General features: G+C 36.3%; 1 protein-coding gene across 5 annotated transcripts in view; it reads left to right on the top strand.

Annotated features, from left to right (window-relative positions):
* Positions 1–22,658, top strand: part of PDE10A (phosphodiesterase 10A) — a 352,930-nt gene that overhangs the window by 280,289 nt on the left and 49,983 nt on the right. For all 5 annotated transcript variants that reach the window (XM_033055156.2, XM_033055154.2, XM_033055155.1 and 2 more), the window contains 3 exons: positions 4,248–4,276; positions 15,132–15,252; positions 17,140–17,189. In XM_033055156.2, coding sequence (XP_032911047.1) covers positions 4,248–4,276; positions 15,132–15,252; positions 17,140–17,189 — 200 coding nt within the window. The remainder of the gene's footprint in view (positions 1–4,247; positions 4,277–15,131; positions 15,253–17,139; positions 17,190–22,658) is intronic.

Genomic DNA, 22,658 nt, shown 5'->3' with positions numbered 1-22,658 from the left:
GTTGAGGATTTTTATGATCGTGGTTGTGTAAGAGTGAAGCTATCATCGGTATGTTTTGTACTACTGAGAAATTTTGGAAACAGAAGAAAACCCTGGATCTTCCTCATGCCTTTCTGCTCTCACAAGGACAGGTGATACTTTCCGAAGATGCCTTTTGGAAGTTTTCTGGCCAGAATAAGCCATCCTGCAAAATTGCTCCAACTGTTTCATCAATTTAGTGTGGGCTAAGACCATAGAATATAATAAGCTTCCAAATTTACCAGATTTAGGTATGTCTAATGAAGTCAAATACAGTTTCCTGAATTGTATTATATGTAGTACCCTGTTTGCTTATATGTGAAGGAGCAAATTAAATTTTAGGCCACCTGGCAGACAATATGTTTCTTTGCTTACCATCTGCAGTGAAGTCTTGGTTCAGGCCATACTTAGTGTCTAATGCATGCTACTTCAGAAGAGGGAGAACTGAGCATCGTTTTCCAGGATCTTAAAAATAAAAATGTAGAACTTATTGATCATGTAAAATAGCTGGAATTTATGTTTTGTCCTGATTCAAGGAAAGAAACGCAGTGTGCCACCAGTGATCAGTCTAATGAATATTCTCTTTCTATGACTAAGTCTGTGTTTAAATAAAGTTAGTTTTCTGTGAAGTACACAACACAAGTACTTCTGAATTGCGAGGTAAATCCAGACTGTTGAAAATCAGGAGAGGTGCTCAGGTGCCCTTAATGAGATTACACATTTGGTTTTTGATTGATGGCTTGAAATTTCTGTTGCATATGTGTGATAGTTACTGCTTTAGGAAACCCACCCTCAGCTGAGGTGTCTTTGAAAGGTCTTACAAATTCAGTGGAAGCATAAGCTGCCAGATTCAAGATGTCTAAAACAAAGATGCAAATTGCAATTAAAATACACTGACCAATTTCATCTGGCTGAACTCATTCTACCACAAAGATAAAGTAAACCTGGCAAACTTTATTTCAGGGTGGTGAGATCAGTCTTGAACCAATCTCCACAAATTCATATGGAATTTCTATTGATTTATAGGTGTATGACACTTTTCAAGGTGGAAAAAAAGCAGTAAATATATCTCTGCTGGTATAATTGCATTACAAACAACTTGTGTCTTATTATCCGAAACCTAAAGCAAATTTTCAAAAGAAAAATTATTAGGTCAATCTGACATCTGCTGTGTGGGAAAACATTCCTTAGGAAACTGTGACTGTGGAGCTATCTGAGATCTCACAAACAGAATTAATCCTGAGCATTTGTTTGCTGTCATCAACAGCAATAGTGTACCAGCAGCAGTATTTGACTACACAGAAAAAAGAACAGCATAAGACCAGGGAGAAAGTCAATATTGTTTTTCCAGAAGAATTCCTGTGATAAAACTAACTGGGCATTAAAATCATTGTTTCCATGAAAAATGGCTCAAAATTTAATGCCCGAGATGTTGAAAACTTTCTTTGCATTAAAGTTTTCTTTGTTACTGCTCTAGCTTAACATCTTGTAATTGTTGAAAACTTGTTGACCTTTGTTTTGTATAGTTTTTAAAATGCATACATAGAAATCCAAGCATGAAATGGGATTTTATGATTTTTTTTATGTGCAAAATGAAATCTGAATTTTTCCTATTAAATGAATGGTTACACAATTTAACACCTCTTCGCACACACTCCCAAAGAAGAACCCCAAGCCAAACTAAACCTTGCCTCATTTACACTGAGCCAAATTTCTGTGGATTTTTTTCCTGTCTGTTTCCTTTCTTATTTTCTGCTTCTTCCTAGCTTGCATGACTGGGTTTAGTGTGGAAGCTTTCCCAGATGGATGCTGTCTTTAATTACTATAATCATTGTTATGCATATCTGTACTGTATGGTGCAGTCGTTAATTAAAATTGTGTCGGTAGCAGTTTTGTCTTACAGTGGTGTGAAAGCGATAGAATTGTAATGGTAGTCATTTATATTCCATATGTTACAATACATTGATTTTGCTTGAGTAGAGGGAGATCACTAGCATGATTTACCCATGTTTTTCAATATATGCATCATGACTTGGGTAAGAGGATGCAGGGTTGAAGGTAATTTGGAAGATAAGATTTAAAAAATTTTTTTAGGGTATAGTTTAGGGTATAGTCCAGGGTACTAAAGGTACTAAGTGAGAGCTAAAACAGATGTTAATTCTGATAAATGCTGAATACTTTACATGGGGGATGTAATTTTGCACATACAGTGGGGGCGGGTCTTAGTTATAATTTTGAGAGAGATATCAGTATTACAGAATATAAATGTTTGAAAATGCTAGCCCAGGGTTTAGTAACTACCAAGAAAACAAGTAAAATATTAGGAACTGTTCTTTTCAAAAAGAGAGAAACTCCCTATACCATCCCTGTGTCATTCTGTAAGTCCTAGCTGTGTTTTTCCGAGCTGCAGTTCTGGACTTCCCACCCCAACAAGATGCAGTGGGACAGAAGGAGTGTGAGAGTTACCAGCAGTGAATCAGACCAGACCTCTCAAACCAGGAAACGTTTAGATGGGGTATGAAGCAGAGAAGGACTTGCTTAAGAGAGGTGTAGAATCACAGTCTGTGTAGATAAGGTGAATAGAAGGCATCAGATGAACTACATGGTGTGCAGGGTAAAAAAAAAAAAAACTTGTATTACATATCTGAACTGTGGAGCTCATAGCATTTTGAGAATGCTGAAGGCTGATGACTCAGGTTTAATAACCAGCAAACAAAATCAAAAGTGTGAAGAAGAAAACCCCATCCTTTGAACAGAAAAGTGTCACCACTGATTGAAGAAATGTTTGATCCATTGGTTGCTGAAAACTGAGAGTACACTCCAAGGAAAGTGTCATGTCATCACTCTGTTTTCTTTGGTTCACATTTCCTGTTGCTCAGTGTCAGAAATCAGGTAGTGGGGGAGATGGATTTTGAGTGTAGCTCTGGCTGTTCTTGTAATGGGTATGTAGATTTGTCTGCTTCAGGAAGATAACATCACTGAACGTGGCAGAGCATGTGTTACACATTGCACTGCAAGCAACAGAACTGCCTTAAATAGCTGAATTAAGTTTGTCTGTGTTCTGCATGTGTGAATTAGGGGCATATCATTTGACTGGGATTAAGAGGAGACTGATATTCGCTCATATTGTGAAATATATCATTTTCCTTGGCATCACTCAATTTTCAGGGGGAATCTATTGCTGTAGGGAATTCTTTAATCAGTAATTGTGCGTTAAATGTGTTTACTAGAAAATCTGGGGTTTTTCTGCTTTTATTGTTTAGAAGTTCATTTTAAATGGCAAGATATGAAGAGCCTTTGAAAAATATAAACATATGGTATTTTCTGTGAGATTAAATCTATTTCCTGACTTAATTTCTGAAGTATAGTAATATTCCCAGGAGCAAATAAAAGGTTGCAAATAGTTCTCTTCATGTTTTCAGAAACAACTAATCAGCTGGAGGTTCTTAAAGGTGTTTTTAAGTTACTTTTGGCGTGGTTAAACTGGAAGTTGGAAACTTCTCCTGTGGCAGACATGTTCTTGCTGTATAGCTGCATTTTCAGAAATGCCACTCAGTGTTTTAGCTCAGACATTGTACCTGTGTTTATTTATATGTACTAAACCTACCAAAAGTGCATGAAACTATATTTGCATTTGAATGGGCAAAACATTATAGTTTGTGTGGATATATATATAATCTTGTAATTTCTTTTAATGTGTTATGCCAGATCACATCGGTGATAATCTTCTTTTTTTATGGCTACAAGATTTTTTTTCTACTTCCAAAGAAGTCAATAGGAGTATCATCTTTGATATTAAAACAGATGACTCAAGTCTGCTTACTAGTTTTGTTGTAGGATGTTGGTGGTGTATATCTGGTAGCAAAGGCCTTCAATTCTCAGAACTATGCAGAGCTAACAATACCCTTACTGAACTGGAAAAAATGTAGTGTTTAGCTGGTCTCTGCCAGCTTCATTCTGAATTCTGAGATGTATGAAATCTTGTATTCCTTCTAAGTCAGGATAAAAATCCTAAGTTCTTTATCCTAATTTCAATTGACTTTTAGCTTTAGAAGTTTTTAAAAGATTGTAAATGCAAACCAGTCTCAGGATATTTCAATCACTTGATCAAACCATGTTAGGAAAGTTTTGTACAAGTGTGCAAAAATAGTCCAAAGTTTGTTATCTTGTTCTTCATTCAGTCTAGAAACTTCCCAGAATGCCTAATTGTTTGGTTTGTTTCCTTTTAGATGAAACGGCTCCTAAAGAAGTCAGCAGGGTAAGTGCTGCTCTCTGTCCCCTCTAAAAAGAAGTGGCCCACTGTTCACTTGAGATGATTTTTCCATAGACTCTGATCAAGATTTATCTCTATTCCCTGGTTATAGTGGATCTCCAGAGGAAAAAAAGTGCTGTACAGACTGTCTAGAGAACAGTTAATAAGGAAAATATTAAGAACACTTGATTGGCTGTAAATAAATTGAAGGGTATTTTGCATTTGGAGCTCTCCCAGTGCTATTTGCATGATCCAGTTTTAAAAAGGTACTTAATGGAAACTCGTGGCAATTCATTGGACATTGAGCATAACATCAGACTATTTAATCAGTGTAACTGCTTCAATAGATGGCAAGCATAAGAAGGGAAGAAAAATGCCCTATTTAATAACTCCCTTTTGAGATGTGGCATGGTGCAATGAGTTACATTCTCTATTTTAAAATACTTTGCAGCGGTCTGCATGAAATGTAATGCAAAATCCTAAAAAACCCATATTCAGTAATAGATTCCCAACCCTAGCTTCACATCTGATTGACAATGTGTCCTGCAGAATATCTGTCTGTGACTAAGGACTAATTGCAGGGATCTGTTAGGAATGAGTGCTTTTGTTGTGAATGAGAAAAGATCAGTACAGGACAATCGGTTGCCCCCAGATGGATCCAACCATCCTGAGGGGCCCCACAAGATGAGGGAGTCCTTACAGCTTTCCCAGGTGGAATCATAGTCCAGTTTTGTTCTCCTGTTTGAATGTCTTGCATAAACTATTTCACATTCCCAGGAGAAGCACGGTAGTGTCAGACGTACATTAAAAATAGGGCAAGTTGAAAGACTGCAAAAACTGGCTGGATGCTCTTACACTCAGTAGAATTCCTTTGGAAAATGCTGGAATGTGGAAGGAGTGGAGAAGTAAGGCTGGTAGTGGAAACCTCAGTTTTGTAACCCTGTGAGCAGAGGGCTGGGATGAGGTGGAACTGAAGTTCACCTCATTCATGTCTACAAAAAAGAAATTAAATGTTGTCTAAAATGAGTTCATTCAAGCAGATGTTTTCCATATACATGAATTGCCATGGATTTATAAGGGTGTTGACAATTTAGGTGAAAATTAGTATGTTTTAATAATTCATTAGTTTTCAATATGGTTTTTGTTCATCCCTTAGTATGCTACTGTTATGATACTGAACACCTTTCGATGTAACCTGGAATCATTGTTATTAGTATATTTATGTGTTGTTTTGATCTCAAAATAACTAAAGATCCGCTTAAAAAAATCTCAGAAGCTTTAATTATGTATGTGGGAAGGTTCCTTTTAATTTTCATTAGTTTAGTAGATAAACATTTATTTCTGTAAAACAGAATTACAGAATATATCTTGATTACCACATCTGAACTATTTAAGACAAAGAAAGCAAGTTCTGAAGCCCCAAGTCTGCCTTGCCAGTCACCCCTTGTGTCTCTCAGGCTTGATGCAGCCGTCTCAGCCCCACAAAGTCCTATCTAGTGGTTTAGGATTTCCAAAAGATGGATGGGCTTTCACTTGAAGCCCTGGAATCAGTAGGGTGCAGATGATACTTCAGATGTTCTTAAGTAAACATTTTCTCCCTTGTTTTTTTAGCCATCAGTCATTGCGCACTTGGTATGTATATTGTGCTGCACTTATATGTGGTTTGATTTTTTTAAAGTACTTGAAGGCACTCGGTAATATGCCATGCTACAAATAAACAGGTTTATTTTGCTATATTTTTGAATAATGCCATATACAATAATGTAGGCCATTGTAATACATCCTCTTTCTTCAGCAGCAGCAGTTCAAACAGATACCATTTTAATTAAAATATGAGCATAAATTAGAATTTAAATTAGCAAAGATCTGTACGTGAGTGATGTTTTTGAGACAAAAAGACATGTTCATGCTGACTGAAGAATTATGAGTTTTGAAGTCATTAAGTGTTACATTTTTAATTCCTGAAAACATCTGCAAGAAGCAGCTTGTACCATAGAGAAGGAAAAGTTAAGGTTAGTGAAAGGAAATTTATTGCAGAATTAAATCACCAATTGCCTAACAATGCCGTGTTAACTAGAAAATGAGGTAGGAATATAATTTTTTCAAAATACTTTTTTTTCAAAAAATCTTTAATTGTTGGAAGGAAATTTCAGTATTTGCAAGGCAACTTCACACTTTGAAAATTTAGGAAATTTTGAAATGGAAATTTTGAAAACCTGTTATATAGGAACTGCATTTTGAATATCATTTTTTAGCCTCTTAGTAGAAAATTAAAATAAAGCAGCAAATTTGCCTGAAAGACTGAAAACTTCCACATAATTTAAATTTTGGGAAATATAGAACAGAAAATAAGCTTTTCAAAATTTATTTTTCAATTCTTTAATTACCATTCTACTAATGCCAATTTTTTCAATATTTTGGTGTTCAGAATTTATATTGAAAGATTTTTCTCATTTGGCCTGATATAACATGTGATGGGTGGTAGAGGGGAAAGATTTCCTGATTCCTGTAGACTGCTTTTGGCATAAGAACAGCTCTGGTTACAAAATACCTAATGAGCATCTGTGGCCAGTGAACCTGTGAACTTTTTTCTGAATAGTAGTTTCCAGTGTTCATGAAATATATGTAACTGGGGACAGAATCTCTTTTTTGTGTGAGGTAGCATTGGGAACATCCTTGGAAATGCTGAGTTTCTTCTGCTTACTTATTGTGCAGATGTGAGTTGGCTGATCCCATCCGTCCTAGCTATGCAAGTGGTTTTCTGGGCAGAGGGATTTCTGAAAGAAAATCAACTATTGAACTACTTGGATGAAGAAAACTTAAGCTGAATACTTTGTTACTTTGCTGTTTAATCTGCAAAAGACACAAAAATAGAGGAGTGTGAGTTTGAGCACCAAGTGCTCGTGTGTTCATGCACATCTAGACTAAAGATGTAGTTCTGTGAGTACATAAGTGAAAACAATGTACTTTGGAGACACGTTATCCTTTTCAGTTGGCAAAAATAACCCCATTCCTTCATGAACTATAGCCAAGATTCGGTTCTACGTGCTGCTAAGTTTCCCGTGATCACTGTGTGCTCTTTTGTACCTCAGATGCTGAAGTTTAAATGAAAATACTCAATGTTCCTGATATGATCACGGCAAAATTAGCTGTTCATTTTGCTTAATAGCTTTCCATTCCATGTTTACTTGTACAATACTTCCAGTGAAGCTGTCTTTTGGCAAGTACCTTTGCTTTGTAAACTCTGGCAATGCCAACAGCAATTCACTTTGCAGAAGTTTACCATATAAACACCAGAAAATTATTACCTAGCGACTCGCTCATTTAGAGTACTTGATTCTTGGAAAGAGGAATGATACTTTAATCCTCTCCTTTCCCCTTTCTGGACTTGCAGCTTTTTGGCAGTTGCCTTGGCACCAGGCAGCACCCAGCACAGTATGTCACTGCCAGTCACAGAATTAACAAGTGTGTTTTCAGTAAATAGTTGTAGTAATTGCATGTGTCTTCACTGTGTGACTGATAATAAAGGTTTGGGCTTTTTAAAACACATTGGCAAAGCAAGCTCATTCCGTAGTATCTTCTTGCTAAAGATGGGATTTAAATGTTTTCATGCCATCCCAGAACTGAGAGTAAATTAATCAAAAAAGTTAGGGGAACTAGAAGAAATATAAAAAAATATATATTTATATATATTTAGCCTTTAGAAGTGTTGCAAATGACATTGCACCTATTGTCACGAGAATATGCTTGTATAAGCCGATTTCTTTAAAAAGAAAACCTTGTGAATACTGTGGTAGTGATAAGCAACAGTGGTAGGAAAATGAAGGAGTTTATTTTTAATTTTGTACATGGTGTCTTTAGAGTGCTTGCAAGTCAAGTATTAGGAGGGAATGTCATTTTATAAAAAGCTTTTTAAAAAGAGGAGCAGTATTCAGCCTTGTCAAGTTAAACTGAAGCTCATTATGCCATTTTATTATATAATCTGGAGAGGTGATATAATTGAGATATTCATGAAGTTTTATGAGCCTTACAGTTAATAACAGATTATATGGTTACTTCTATGTAATCATAAAGTTCTTTTCTCCTTAGTGAAGCCTTTACTTTTTATGATGTATTTTTCTATTGTGAAGCTATTTATTTCATTGTTACCGTTTGGTAACAGGGAAGGAGCTGATGGGAAGGTCAGAATGGATATCAGTGAGTGGGGGCTATGGGGCAAGAAGCTTCCTCTAGGAAAGGTGTTCTCCATCTCTCTGAGCATTGGAAATCAACTTCATAGGCTGGGAAATGTGTGCCTTCAAAACTAGTGAGTCCTTTCTGTGCAGAGTAAGAGAGCTGGTTTGCATCATAATAGAGCCTGTGCTGCCAAACGTCATCTTGTATTTTCCCTTCTTTGCTTTTGTCATGAAGGTGTTTGAGGGAAGAAAAAATTCATTACTACCTTCGTATGGTGCTGCAATGCTGAACTTTATTTACCGTGCAAGTTCTAACCCATGTCCTCTCCAGTCAAAACAAGAAGAATAGACGTCAGACAAATGCGTGTAGGAGCAGTTTTCTCCGAGGCTATGTACGGCCATTAAAATTAATCACCTCAACTAAGACTGCTCTTTATAGTTGCTTGCTTTCCAGTGTCCAAGTTTTAAGAGAACTGGTTACTCCAGCCAAACCCAGTTACCTCTTCTGATTTTTTTTGAGTTTCCTTTTCAAGTTCATTGCTCCTCTGAAAGCCATGTATATACTGTAAGTTTGCTTACTACTTTCTTCAGTCCAAGGATTTCACATCCTTTGGCTCAGCATTTCTACTTTGAAACAACCTGTTTGATTAGCCTTTTCTAAGGTTGGGGGGGACTGGTGTTTTTTGATTATTTTTTAAATGAAGTCCAAATTCATATTTTTGTTTCTTCACATGTGCTGTTTATAAGTATTTTCAGTGTTATTAGAATGTATTTATCTTGAGGTTGTCTACGCCCTAAAATAACAAACACCAGTTTCCATGCAGAACTAGCCATCAGTGGAGACAAACAATGCAAAATATTGCAGCCAATGAAACACAAGGTCTAGAAAAGGTAGCAGTACACATAATCATACATGGCAAACATGCACACAACCTATCTCACTACATAAACGTCTTTTTTTAAAAAATTTTATTTTCCCCCTGCAGCCATTTCTTTCTTTATACCTGCTGGTCTTCAGAAGTGCAATAACATCACTATAACTAAAATAAAATAATTTCTTTCATTTAAAGAAGTAGGTGACTATTGTGATAGTTAAAGGTCTAACCTTCTTTGTTTCTACACTAGATGTCTGAATACTCATTGTGATAAAGTGTAGTGACATGGAATGAGTATTTTAGGTACTTTTTAACCAAATGTCTCTTACAAGGATGCCTTTGCCTTCAAGGAATTGGATTTAGTTCACCAATATGTTCCTTTCTAGTAATGCGTTCCTTTGTGAGGAAGGAAAAAGAAAAAGGAAACCTAGAAGAATATTCTTCAGTTTAACAAGCTATTTAGTATGTGGGCAAATAAAGTAATGGTGCCAAAATTCTTAAAGGATATATAGTATTTCTTTAGAAAAGATACAAATAATTGAGTATTGATTATCTTTCCAGAAGATAAGTTATGGATGCAACTTCAAAATTATATAGAGCAAATCTTTTAAATCAGGATGGTAAGTGTGCATATGGGATTTTTCATGATGCTACCCAAGAGAAGGGAAAGCTGATGTATTCCACAAAAAGGCATCAAATATTTTAGTTTATTTATTTCATTTTGTGACAGCAGTTCTGTTTTTTAAGAAGTACAGAAGTGTTGCTGTTGGGAAATATTTTTTATAATGCAAGTATAAAGGGCATTGAGAACTTAGGTATGTCTTTTTATACTTCTAGTCAAGTACAAAAATACCTAGTGTGAAATATTTTGGACTGACATCTCAATCAAATGTTAAGCTAATTCAGACTATTAAGACTTCAAACAAGTGGTTTTCTTTTCTTTGGGAGGATTTTTTTAGTTCATCTTTAAATTCTTTCCCTCATGACTCCTGTTGCCAAGACCATAGTTTTATATGAAAGAAAACTTGTGTTGGCTGGAAGTTTATGAGGCGATTTGGTCGTTTTGGGTTCAGCAGCTGCCTGTGTTCTGTACCGTGCTAATAGAGAAGAGAAGAGCTGTCAGTTGTAAAATGACTGAAGAACCTTGGGTGAAATCCAGTCCCAGCCTGAGGACATTCTTTTGTGTAAAATGTTGCACATAATTACTGGAATTCTGTATCTCCAAGTTTTGATGCTGTCATTGACAGTTTAGTTTAGGCAGTTTGAAGAAGCTGGTTATCTAAAACACTAACTGATTTAACCAGCTAGAGAATGAGTTTTAAATTCCTGAGTCTATGTACAATGTCCTTGGCCTATGTACATCCTTTATGCTTGGTGATTTCACATTGCTCAAGAATTGAGGCTCCTTTCAAGAACCTCTGTTTGCCCCAAGAGATCCTATTCCTGGTCCAGGAATTCCTTCTTACCTGGACAGCTGAGTTCATTTTTTTCTTACCTACAAATATTACTTTGATCTCACAAAGTGTGTTTGTTGTTTGTTTTTGATGTTGCTTTTGTTGTTGTTTTGTGGTTTGTTTTTTTATGGTTTTGGTGGGGTTATTTTGTTTGAGATGTTTTACTTTGTTTGCTTTGCTTTGCTTTTTCTTTTTTTTTTCTTTTTTGGCCTGCTTATATGTCTTGGATCAAAAATGTGTCATCAGTATCAAATGCCCCTCCTTCTGTCCCCAGTGTTGACCCCCTGTGACACCTCTAGAGTGCCTTGCAATTGGCTGAAATTGTGGCACTGGGTACAATGTGTGTGGCATCAGGTCACTCAGCTCTGCTCAGGCTCTTATGTACACTCCATCCAGGCAGACTGCACAACAGTGAGGCATTGGTCCTCTCCTCCTGGCTCCTCTGGCATAGCAAATGAAATGAGGGAAATCTGCGATGGCACGGTTTTCCCAGGACATTCGAGTTTAGTTGTTGTGTTGGTTTTTTTTTCCTTTCTCCCAATCCATTGAATCTCTGCATCCCCAAAGTACTTTTGGCTATCCCTCTCCACATAAATGGAATTTGGGTGCTTGTTTATTCTAACTTGGTCTGTGATGGGATCATATGCTTTGAGGCCTGCAAAAGGATTAAGTTCTGTTGCAGAACCAGGCATTTGTTGCTCTGGAGAAAGAGCTCTGTAGTAGGGAGTAAGTGCTGCATAGAAATTTACTCATGGCTATTCATAAGATATTTTAAGGAGTTACCGAGCAAACAGATCAACTTCTGGATTATGTTGGCACTTACTGACCCTCCGCTGTATTGATGAAGTCTTTTTGTTGCAGCAAAGGGGCTTTTTCTTTCCTGCAAAAGCCAAAAATGCCTATGGCACAGCTGCCCTATGAGAATTGAAGCATGGAAAAAAATCTTAATTTCTGAGATTTTTTTGGGTTTTTTTTGTTTTTTTTTCAGTTTAGATATTAAATTGTGTACTTAAATATCAGTTTCTCCATGTGTCTTAATTTTTTAGTATGAAGACTTCAAGTTCATCTCACTCTACAGTATCTCAGTATCTCTTTTAATGTTTATGTTTCTAGCGTCCTTGTTTAGTTCTAAGCCACAAAACTATTCTTAAATCACTTGTCATGGGGGGCTGTTCTATATTGCACTGCAACATTCTGAAGACTAAGAACCATATAAATTTTTTAAAATAAATCCTGTAAAACCAACCGTATTTAATATTTAAAAGTTTTAATATTACCATTTATAACATGATTTTCCTTCTTAATTGTTAGTCCATTTTCCTAGCTTTAAAATATACACAGCTACTAGAAATATGATGATATGATAGTGCTAAACTAGTTTTTAGTCCAGTTGAATTATTTTATCTAATGTCACAGAAATTCAGAATTTTGTAGTAAGTATACCAAAATACTTGTAGATGCTGAATCTTAAATAGAAAGAAACCAGCAATGGGAAGAATGAATTAAGGAAAAAGTTGGTCAGTATTATTAATGTTTAAATTGCAAATTAGAAACTCTTATTCCACATAATAGTGTACATATATATAATAAATACTCCTTTTTCACCAAGTGTGTTGAATTTTTTTGAGGTATTTTTTTCCCAAAGTAAGTTTTACAGCAAATATGCACAAGTCTTTGTTAGCAGCCACATTGGCCAGTGCTTGTACCAGAATTTCCTGATGACTTACTCAGTGTTTAAGTAGATGGTTTCATGTACAATACAAAGACTATTGTGGCTTTTCAAGCAAACGTTATCGTGGTTATCCAATCTAAAATGCCTAGAACCTAATAAAAAGCCTCTTTCACTCTACTGCAATGAAAGGAAAGCCGTTTCCCAGCATGACAGAGTGAATCTTTGTTGATGATTGACCCAGGAATTACTCAGTAGTGAGTCTGGACAAGCTGTGTTCATCTGGCCAGTTGTGGGTGTGCAGATGGTCAGCACCAGACGTGTGCCCCATGACGATGGCCAGCGTTGCACAGCTGCCATCCCTTCAGTGACATGGGTGGGGGCAGTCCTTTGCCCTGCTTACCAAACGTTTGCAAGCACGTGTGGCAGAGGTGAGGATAAAGGGCACACGCCTGTTATGTAATTACTAGGCATGTTGAACTGCTGCTTGATTAGAGGGAAAGCAGTTATTCTGCCATGGCTGTTACGCCAATGGGCTCATTTGGATGATGCGTTCGCTTAACGTATTAGCTTTAACCTTTGAAGATTTGATTTAAATCCTGACTGTGCGTCACAGTATTCATTTCCAAGTTCTGAGAAGGCATTTTTCCACATGATAAAGGCTTTGTGCATGTGTGCTTGATTAGCTGTTGTTGCTTTAGGATATGTGGCTACACATACTTTTGCAGACTGGGGTTAGCACATCCGAATAATGTAGATTCTTGTTCACCATTTTCCTGCTTTATGGATACTTACAGATACAGATTGTAAGTATAAAAACTCCACGTGCATTAAACGATGCCATTGTTTTCTCCCTTTGAATAATAATTGTACAAGAGTAAATGTGGGACACAACAGAGTGCAGGCAGTGGAAGCTTGCCAGCTGCCCATATGGTGCTAATATTGGTGGTGGCATGCTGTATTGTAAACTCAAGACCTGCAGTAGTTTATGCATTTATGCAGTGTGATCTTAGATTGCTGTCAAAATGTATAACTATCACATCATTTTACAGAAAGAATTATGAAGTGTAAGGTTTGTTATACATCGAGAATACTTGGACAGCCTAGGACTCAAATGTTCTAATACATCCATGTGGAGCAGTAGATTAATAGATTAAGAAGAGGTCATGGCAAAGATTGTATATTCTCAGGAGCCATTTTAAAGTCAAGATTAAGATCTGCTGAATTTAAAGAAACTGGAATTTATATTATCCAGCAAGCACTTTTAATTTGTTCTTTGAATTTGTTTGTGAAGCTTTTTGGGTTTTGTTTTTTTGTTTGTTTTTGTTTTTTTTAAATGCAGCTTCAAAATGTATACTATATATATATATCTCTTTACATACTCTGTATTCATGACATAGTATGTGGTATGCATAAAATAAGAGGGGGAATAAAAGTCATATAAGGAATTTTTTTTGTGTAAGCTATGTGCTTAATCCATCAGTGTCACATGTAGAGAGGTTTACCCACATTTACAGACACATCTGGAAAGGTATTGAGCAGTTACATATATGCACAAAAACATCGGAGTGATAGTAGGTTAGACTATGATACTCTGAGCATTTATGGTATTTTCCATAGTAGTTTATATTAGTCTGATCTATGTTAAACTTGGCTCTGAAGAATGAATGAGCAGAAGAGTAAGCCTTAGTCTTTCAAGCAACATTAATTTGTCTAAATATCACCAACTTAATTTTTAGTTTAAGCAATGTAATTTACTGCATCATGGCATTCAGTAAGTAATTGACCATATCACTTTCTTCAGTTACCGCATTACCAGTTTTGGGCAGGGTAATGAATCTTCACTTAGTGCCAAGTATTGCTTTCTGTGAAATTATTGTTTGTGATGTTGTCATGCTACACATACACATTTAGAGCTGTTTTTATCAGCCCTTCAGAACTTTGGAAATGGATAAACAACTGCAGCTGGGCCCCTGAAGGGAGGCTGCATCTCCTTTCCTGTGAGATTTTAACCATGTCATGCTGTTCCATCATACCAGCAATCAGCACCCCATGGCTCCCATCTAAATATCCTAACTGATTTGTAATCTGCCAACAGATTTGATTTGTGTCTTCCATCATCAGTTGAAACAAATGCCTATGAAGCCGCAGTGGCTGGCGTGATTTTGACTTGTGATTTTTGTCCTTCACTTGGTTGGTGTTAATTGCTGCTGTGTTTAAAAGGCTGAGCTTCCTGAACTGCCACCACCTGAAAACTCTGGTGCTTGGCAGAGTTCTGTCATTTGGCACACGAATCTGAAGTGGAAGACGCTAGCTAAGATAGTTGTTTGCTTCCTTTCTTGGAGGACTAGGATCTTAAAAAGAAGGAGTTGGGAGTCTACTTACTTGATAATTGTCATCTCTCTCATTTTCTGTAGACATTGTCCATGACCCTGGCTCAGTTTAGGTGGTTATTAATTGTCAGTGGCGTTCTCAATGTGCTTTGAACAAATGTGTAATGAACAGAGAGTGGAGTGCTGTGCCTCTTGCTTAGCAGTGACCTCGTTCTTCAGGCAGCTGGATTAGGACAGTTCTGCTTGACTCAGTATTGAAATCTTAGCGTATTATTTTTAAAGAATTTGTATGTTTAAAACCTGCAAAATGCATCTCAGTTATTCTAAAATGTTCTTCTCATCTTTGCTTCCATAGTACCAGGATACGAATATGCAAGGTGTAGTGTACGAATTAAACAGCTACATAGAGCAGCGCCTGGATACAGGAGGAGATAACCAACTGCTTCTGTATGAGCTGAGCAGCATCATTAAAATAGGTAAGAAGGAGAATCTGATATCTCTGGGCTGTTACTCAGCATCAGTGCACAGCACATTTCTTACGTGGTTTAATTAATAAAGACAGATATTGAGGGATAACAGTGTTCCCATTGGATGTTCTCTCAGTGTGAACTTGCTTCACCTTCTGCTCCTCCGTGAATCCCTAGCTGCACTTAAGTGAATTTCATCTTTGGAGGCAGTTGCATATCCAATTGCAATATTAGAGTCTCATGTTAATTGAACCAAAGAATTGACTATTCTGGTTATGATAGTGTTGCAATTTCAATAGTGAAAGTTAAAAAATGAGTAAAATAAAAAAGCTCTCAGTAATATCACTGTATGCTTAAATCCCTTTTGAGACAATTGAAATGTCTCTGGAAGAAGGCAAATCTTTTGTGTGATCTCAAATTAAACTCAGTTGTTTAATTTTTCTACCTGATGTAAGTACCTTTTGTGGTAAGAGAATACTACATATGATCAAAAGTTAAAAATTAAAACCAAACAAAACACTCAATAATGATGCAAGTGTAGTTTGGCCTCTTTTTTAGCCATAGTGGATGTACTCTGGCTTCAATAGGAAGTGTCACAGCCGATTTGTCAGCTCTTTAGAAAGGTTTTACTGTCCCAGCTACTTCATCATTTTGTAATGATGAGTAATAGTTCTAGTTTATACATATGGTGTTATCCTTTTCTCTGCTGATTTTGCTTAAGCTGTTATTTGAAAATTTATGTCCAACTCACAGCAAATCAAATTTGTTAATACACGGCAAGTGAGACTTGAGAATAGACTGCTTATGTTTTACAATTATGGTTTTTTTCCTTTTGTAAAGCAGAGAGGAGGGTTTTTGTATATTATTTAATTTATAGTACTCATTTGCCTTGTAGGTTAATATGCTTAGGTTCTACAGCTGAAGGATTTAATATCTGAAGGCAAATTACTGTGCCCTCAACTCTTACCAGTGCTGTGCAGTTGACAACAAGCAAGTAACTACAAAGTGGACATTTTTTCCTTTTGTCAAAGAAATTAGGAAACCCTTCGATTTGATTGCACAGAAGTAAAAAATTTTCTCCTGAAATGTAATAAAAGCATTCTTGAGTTCATTCATAAAACAATAAGTACCAGGTCATTTTACAGGCTGGAATATTTATTAACTTTTGGAAAGACAGTTATATGATCCAAGCCTGTTGTGTAAAGCAGGGTGAAAAACATTTTCTGCTATATACTGCTGTGATTCTGAGCGCAAGTTATGATGGTTGGTTGACTAAACTTTTGAGAGTTCAAAGTAACTTGACTTTATCCTGTTTCGTACCACAATCTGAATTGGGCAGAAATCTAAGGAAGTATAAACTTTCTGGTGAGTGTTAGTATTTTTAATATGGGCTAGGTGCAGAAAATAGAAACAGTTTGTTTGGAAACACATTTTTATAGCAGTATTTGTAACTCCTCATTTTTCCCATGATTTTCTCTCTTAAGGAAAGGACAAATATAGCTTAACATTTAGATTTGGCATTTATTTTGCTCATAGAAATTGTAAGGGTATCTAAGGGATTATATTGTAAACACACTTCTTAATGTTACTTCTACTGCATGAATTAATTTGCTTTTACAGACATTAGGTCTTGAAGTATAGATGTATATAAAGAAGTTTATTTCCAATTTTCTTTTAGAATGGAGTAAATTCCAATGAAGAAAGTAAGAACTCTGTGGTACCTCCAATTTTGTAGACTTTTGGAAGTTTTAGGGGACACAGCAAAAAACCTTAACCTTTGGAATAGTAGATGTTTGTCCTAAATGGAATTGAATCCATGGTTTCACCTCAGAGATGTTCTATAAGTTTGATTTATCCCTGTGAGTAAAATTACTTCTCTTGTTATTGCTTCGGCAGCTACAAAAGCTGATGGGTTTGCACTGTATTTCCTGGGAGAATGCAATAATGTAAGTATACTGGATTAAAATGCTGCTTTTCTGTGCATTCACAAGTATGTTTTTTAATATAATAATGGTGACAGTGAAAACAATTCTCTGCATTTAGATCCTTGGTCTTTTCTGGTTTTTTTTGTTTTTTTTTTTTTTTTTTTTAAGATTTGGCAATAATGCTATTGTTTCTCTGACTCTGGAAGCTTACCCTGTGATTTAGCCTTATTATTAACTGTCTTTAAGAAGCAGAAAATTTAACTTGGATTTACTGTCTGCATAGCTTTTTCTTTGTATCTAGTTATCTCCCTGATTTTTTTATTAATGTTAATTGTCAGCTGCAACTTGATAGCAAGGTAATGTAAATTTCAGATGTAGAGTCTAGTTGCATAAAATAAATTTATCAATTCAATTAGTTTCTGATGTAAAAATTCAGGTTGTAGTGAGTCCAATATTTGTTCTTTTGTTATTTGAATATTAGAATACCTAAGATCTTTTTCTGTCCAGTTTAATTTCACTTAGAATGATACTAGACTTCGTAGTTATTTCAAGAAGGAAATGTAGTTTTGTACTTCAGTCAGTTCCCTCAAATTAAAAATCACAATTTGTCAGAAATTTTATGTCTTTCATTGGTTCAAGAAATAAGCAGTGACTAGAAAGGAAAATATTTTTTCTCATTGTTTTTTTTCTTGCTTTACACAGCCAGTTTTAATAGATTATTCTTGTATAGTCCATTAGCCAATTTCCTTTGCTCTTTGTGTAATATTTGAATCCAGAAAAAATGGTAAAAATTGCATTTTTGAAGTAGTGAAAACAGAATTGAAGATGTACAAACCTGAAAGTAACTTGATGTGGAAGAAGGCCCATATAGAAATTTCCTATAAGAAATGGAAATGAGGTTTTGCATTTTTTGTGATATGATAGTTTCATATAATAAAGAAACTCCCCCTTTATTATTAAAATTTTTTTTCCTGAATGGCTTCGATTAAGCATATAAGTAGCATATATTTTTAAATACTCTTCCACCAAGAGGTATAATTTAAGAAACATGTTGTTCATCATTTATGAATGCAATCTTTGGTTCTCATTAGTAGGTGACAGCGTTCATTGTCATGGGAGGGAGCTGAAAGCTCCCTCCTGCTGCCAGAGGCAGGAACCCACTGGAAGTTCACCGCTGGCCAGTGGCAGTGACTGCCTGCCATGAGCATGCTCATCTCTAAATGCTTTGTAAAAGATTACAGTAAAATTAACTCTACAGCTTGAGACAAAGAGAATTCCTAGTATGGTGAGGTTTTTCCTATTAGATTAGTGTGGCATAATATGGGATTACTCACAGCCTTCTGATACCCTGAGGGCCTGGGTACTATATGACCTTCTGCTTTTCTTTTTTTTTTTTTTTTTAAATAACATATTAGGCAGATGAATCTATTTGCTTCCCAGTATTCCAGTACAACTCTTTCCTGAAAAAAACTCCAACCACTAAAAACACACATTGACTTTATTAACCACTGCTATGTAGCTGCATCACCCAAAATGGAATGTTCTTCATGTAGTTATTATAGGGACTGATCCCAAGTCCTTTGAAGTTAGTGTGAGATTTTCCATTCACTTTGGTGGGCTTTGGGCCAAACTCATGTTTGTAGTCTTGTAACTAAATGGTAATGCATTAGCCTATTTCTTACAAGAAGTTGTCATTGGAAATTAATCTGGATAGCTCTTGTCTCTTGAATATTTAATTTAGAGGATGTATCCAAGTGAGATTAGCCATTGCCCAGCAAAAACACTGAGAATGTGGTTTTATTTCTTTTTATTAAATGTCTTTTTAAAATAGGAACAAAAAGATTCTGCATAGCAAAATCAGGAATGAGCTAATTCTTTAAGCTGAAATTAAAAAAAAAATAGAACGTTTTGATTAGCCTGGACAAAGTATTTGCCATATGTTAAAGAACAATATCACCTTTTTGATGGCTTAATATTTTGCTGCTAGATTTGTGATTTTAACTTTGCAAATTGGGCAACATCCTTCCCCTTCCCCCCTCCAATTTAGCATTGGGCTTTTTTTCATTAGCTTGGAAAATATTGCTTGTTATCCAACTAGGAGACTGTGCGTGTGTGTGTGTGTGTATACATCTTTTTGAGAATTAAGTTCTGGGAGGGAAATGTGTAAGAATGGAGGAAGCTTCCTTTCAGTTCCTGCTTTAAATGTGTATAGGTATACCTCTGCCTGTTTAAATTAACCCGGATTTGAGAATTTTGACTTGTGTTAATCTCAAAGGAACATTTTTGCAATATGAAATATCCTTAACTACATTAAGTCTGGATTAAATAGTGAGTTTCTGATTAGGATGTAAGATAATTTCCTTCTAAAACAATCCTTAGTTTTTGCAAAATGAAAACTAGTAAATGATTACTACATACTTTGTGCAATTATTTCTTAATACTGAGAAAATTGCCATTTCATTGCAGATTGCTTTTTTTCACTAAGAGTATATAGTAGGTCAGTCTTTGGTGCCATATTTAATACAGGCAGAATTTTCTTTACACAAAAATTATATTAGAACTGAAAGAAAATTCATCTAATTGGAGAAAAAACTCTAGATGAGCCAGTCCCTTTCTTTTTCCAAAACACAGATGATACACAGAACTTTTTAGGAGGACATTACTTTAGAAAAAATTCCTTTGGAGAATTTAATGGCACAAAAGCAAGTTCGTAAAAATATCTGTCCATATAAAAAGTTTCTTTATTGCCTTATTTTCTTTCTCTCAATTGAAGTTTACATGCCATATTAGAGCTGGAAAACAGCATAAAGACTAAGTAACTTCTGGCTGAGACAGTTGAGGTTGAATGCCTTCAGGATATTTACTTGAGTGAATTTGCTTGAAATAGAAGATGCCACATCAATTGCAGATTCCAGCGCATTTCTTTATGTGAGTATTACTCAGACTTGGTGCCAGAATGGTGCCTGTGTGGACAGTTCAGTTTAAGCATCCTTCTGGGTGTTCAAATTGATTGAAAGCACTACCACTCAGTGCAGTCCTTACTGAGAGTGCTCTGATGGTGATTTGCAAATGATTGCCCCCTAGCAGGTGAGCACCCCTTGCATGCCCAGCTCCTTCCTTCCCCATGAAGTTGCCCAGTCTCAGAATCTGGTTCTGCCTGTGCTACGAATATGGTAGAATGAATCGCCTAAATTCTACCATCCATTGTGCTAATAACAGTAGACCTTCCTCATCAGGGTCGTGATCTGAACAGACCTGTGACCACACTGCTTCTGATTTTTGAACTTTCTTCATATCTAAGGAATTATCTTTGTCCATGAGTTATGCAAATAAAATTATTTTTTCTTAAGCTACATGGCAGCCATTTTACAAATACTGTATACTGGAGAGTAGAAACACTTCCAAATCAAACAGGAATGTTTCACAGCTCTCCAGCAAAGGACTTGACTTTATTTCGATTTTATTTTTTATTTCTTATGGGGACGAATATACTGTTCATAATTCTCCTGCTATGACCTTAATTAAGTATCATCTTCAAACATGATGTAAAGGATTTATTAAAATCCTTATATTGGATACTGTGTGCATAAATCAATTGCCCAAGTATCATGCTAGCTGGGCATGGATTTAAGCCCATAAGCTGACATCTTTAAAAGGCAATATTTCTAAAATACTTATCACAGTTATAGAGTTCCTAGTGTATTACTTTGTTAATCAATTCTTCAGATAGTTCTTGTTTATAGCTCTTGTATGAGTAATTTGCCTCATGATTACACCGTGATTCCTACGTAAAGATGGATGACTTCTAATTTAACAGGCATACACTTAAAGAAGCTTTTACTTGGTCTTGTGTTACTTAGTTCCTGAGACTGCAAATTGTGTTGACAAACAGATAATCCTCGATTCAGACAGAAGTTTCCAATAGCTTTATTGTAAGAGCTAATTATGTGAGGCCACAAATACGTGCACATACTCTGTGCTTCAGGGTGTATTTTATTAAGCCATTCTTGAATTTCTGGTCATGCAAAAGTTGTTGCAGCTTGATGTGTATGCAGTGCCACCTAGTGAGTTTATGAGGTGGGTGATTTGAATTATTAAGGAAAAAACATTTACTGCTTGCTAATTGTCTCCAGTTTTTGAATGCATAGTGATCTTCTCTGAAATTTGAGTCTTTTAAACATGTTTCCAGGTGAAACCCTTCTAGTTGCAAGTCAATTCAGGAAACTTTGGTCCTTGTCCTTGAATCAATTCTAGGACCATGTGGTTTTTTTATATGTCAAGTGGAAGAAATCTGTTGCTTTCTTGTTTGACAGTGAATACTGATACTCAACAGAGAGCAAAAGCTCTTGTTTAGTTACAGTGTTCAAGTTTATATTTGAGTCAATAAATTATCAAGCTAAAAGAAATAAGTGTCAAAATGTATTTGAGGGAAATTTTGGTCTTGTTTAATTTACTATTCAGGTAAGTGGATTTGTGGAATGTGTTCATGATGAATATAGTATCATAGAATATCCTGAGTTGGAAGGGACCCATCTGGATCATTGAAGTCCAGTTCCTGGCCTGCACAGGACAGCCCAAGAATTGCTCTGTGCCTCAAAGCATTGTCCAAACACTTCTTGAACTCTGTCAGGTTTGATGCTGTGATCACTTCCCTGGGGAGATGTTCCAGTGCCCAAACACGTTCTGGGTGAAAAACCTTTTCTAATATCCAACCTAAACCTCCCCTGACACAGATTCAGGCTGTTCCTTCAGGTCCTGTCACTGGTCAGCACAGAGCAGAGATCAGTGCCTGCCCCCCCTCTTCCCCTCTCAAGGAAATTGTAACTGCAGTGAGGTCTGTCCTCAGTCTCTTCTTCAGGCTGAACAGACCAAGTGACTTCAGCTGCTCCTCAAGGCCCTTCATCATCCTTGTGGCCTTCCTTTGAATTCCCAGTTACAGCTTTAAATCTCCTTTATCTTGTGTCACCCAGAGCTGCCCCCAGCACTGGAGGTGAGGCTGCCCCAGCTCAGAGCAGAGCAGGACAATCCCTCCCTTGCCTGGCTGTGATGCTGTGCCTGATGCTCCCAGGACAGGGTTGGCCCTCCTGGCTGCCAGGGCACTGCTGGCTCATGTTCAACTTGCCAGTGACCAGGATCCCCAGGGCCCTTTCCTCAGCACTACTTTCCAGCATCCCATTTCCCAGCCTGCGCATAGATCAATATATATTATAGGTAGAAGGCAGAAATTGCTAAAAAATTAGCGTCCAGTTGTTTGTGTTTCACTATCAGAATGGGAGGTTGTTTTGCATAGATCTGCAAAGATTTAACCAACTATCTAGTTTTGCTTAATATATTCACTAATGACAAGTGGAGAAAGAATATAGGACTGCAGATATGTTTGTAGGAAGGGATTAGATTTCAAAATGGGGTTTGGAAAATTATCAGAAGAAACCAGACAGTGATTCAGTTAGGAAAAGTGCTCGGCTTTCCACATATTACCTCTCTCTGTGT

The sequence above is a fragment of the Catharus ustulatus genome, chromosome 3 (assembly GCF_009819885.2).
Source record: "Catharus ustulatus isolate bCatUst1 chromosome 3, bCatUst1.pri.v2, whole genome shotgun sequence".
In the NCBI taxonomy this organism is placed as follows: domain Eukaryota; kingdom Metazoa; phylum Chordata; class Aves; order Passeriformes; family Turdidae; genus Catharus; species Catharus ustulatus.
This window is presented reverse-complemented; position numbering and strand designations above follow the sequence as displayed.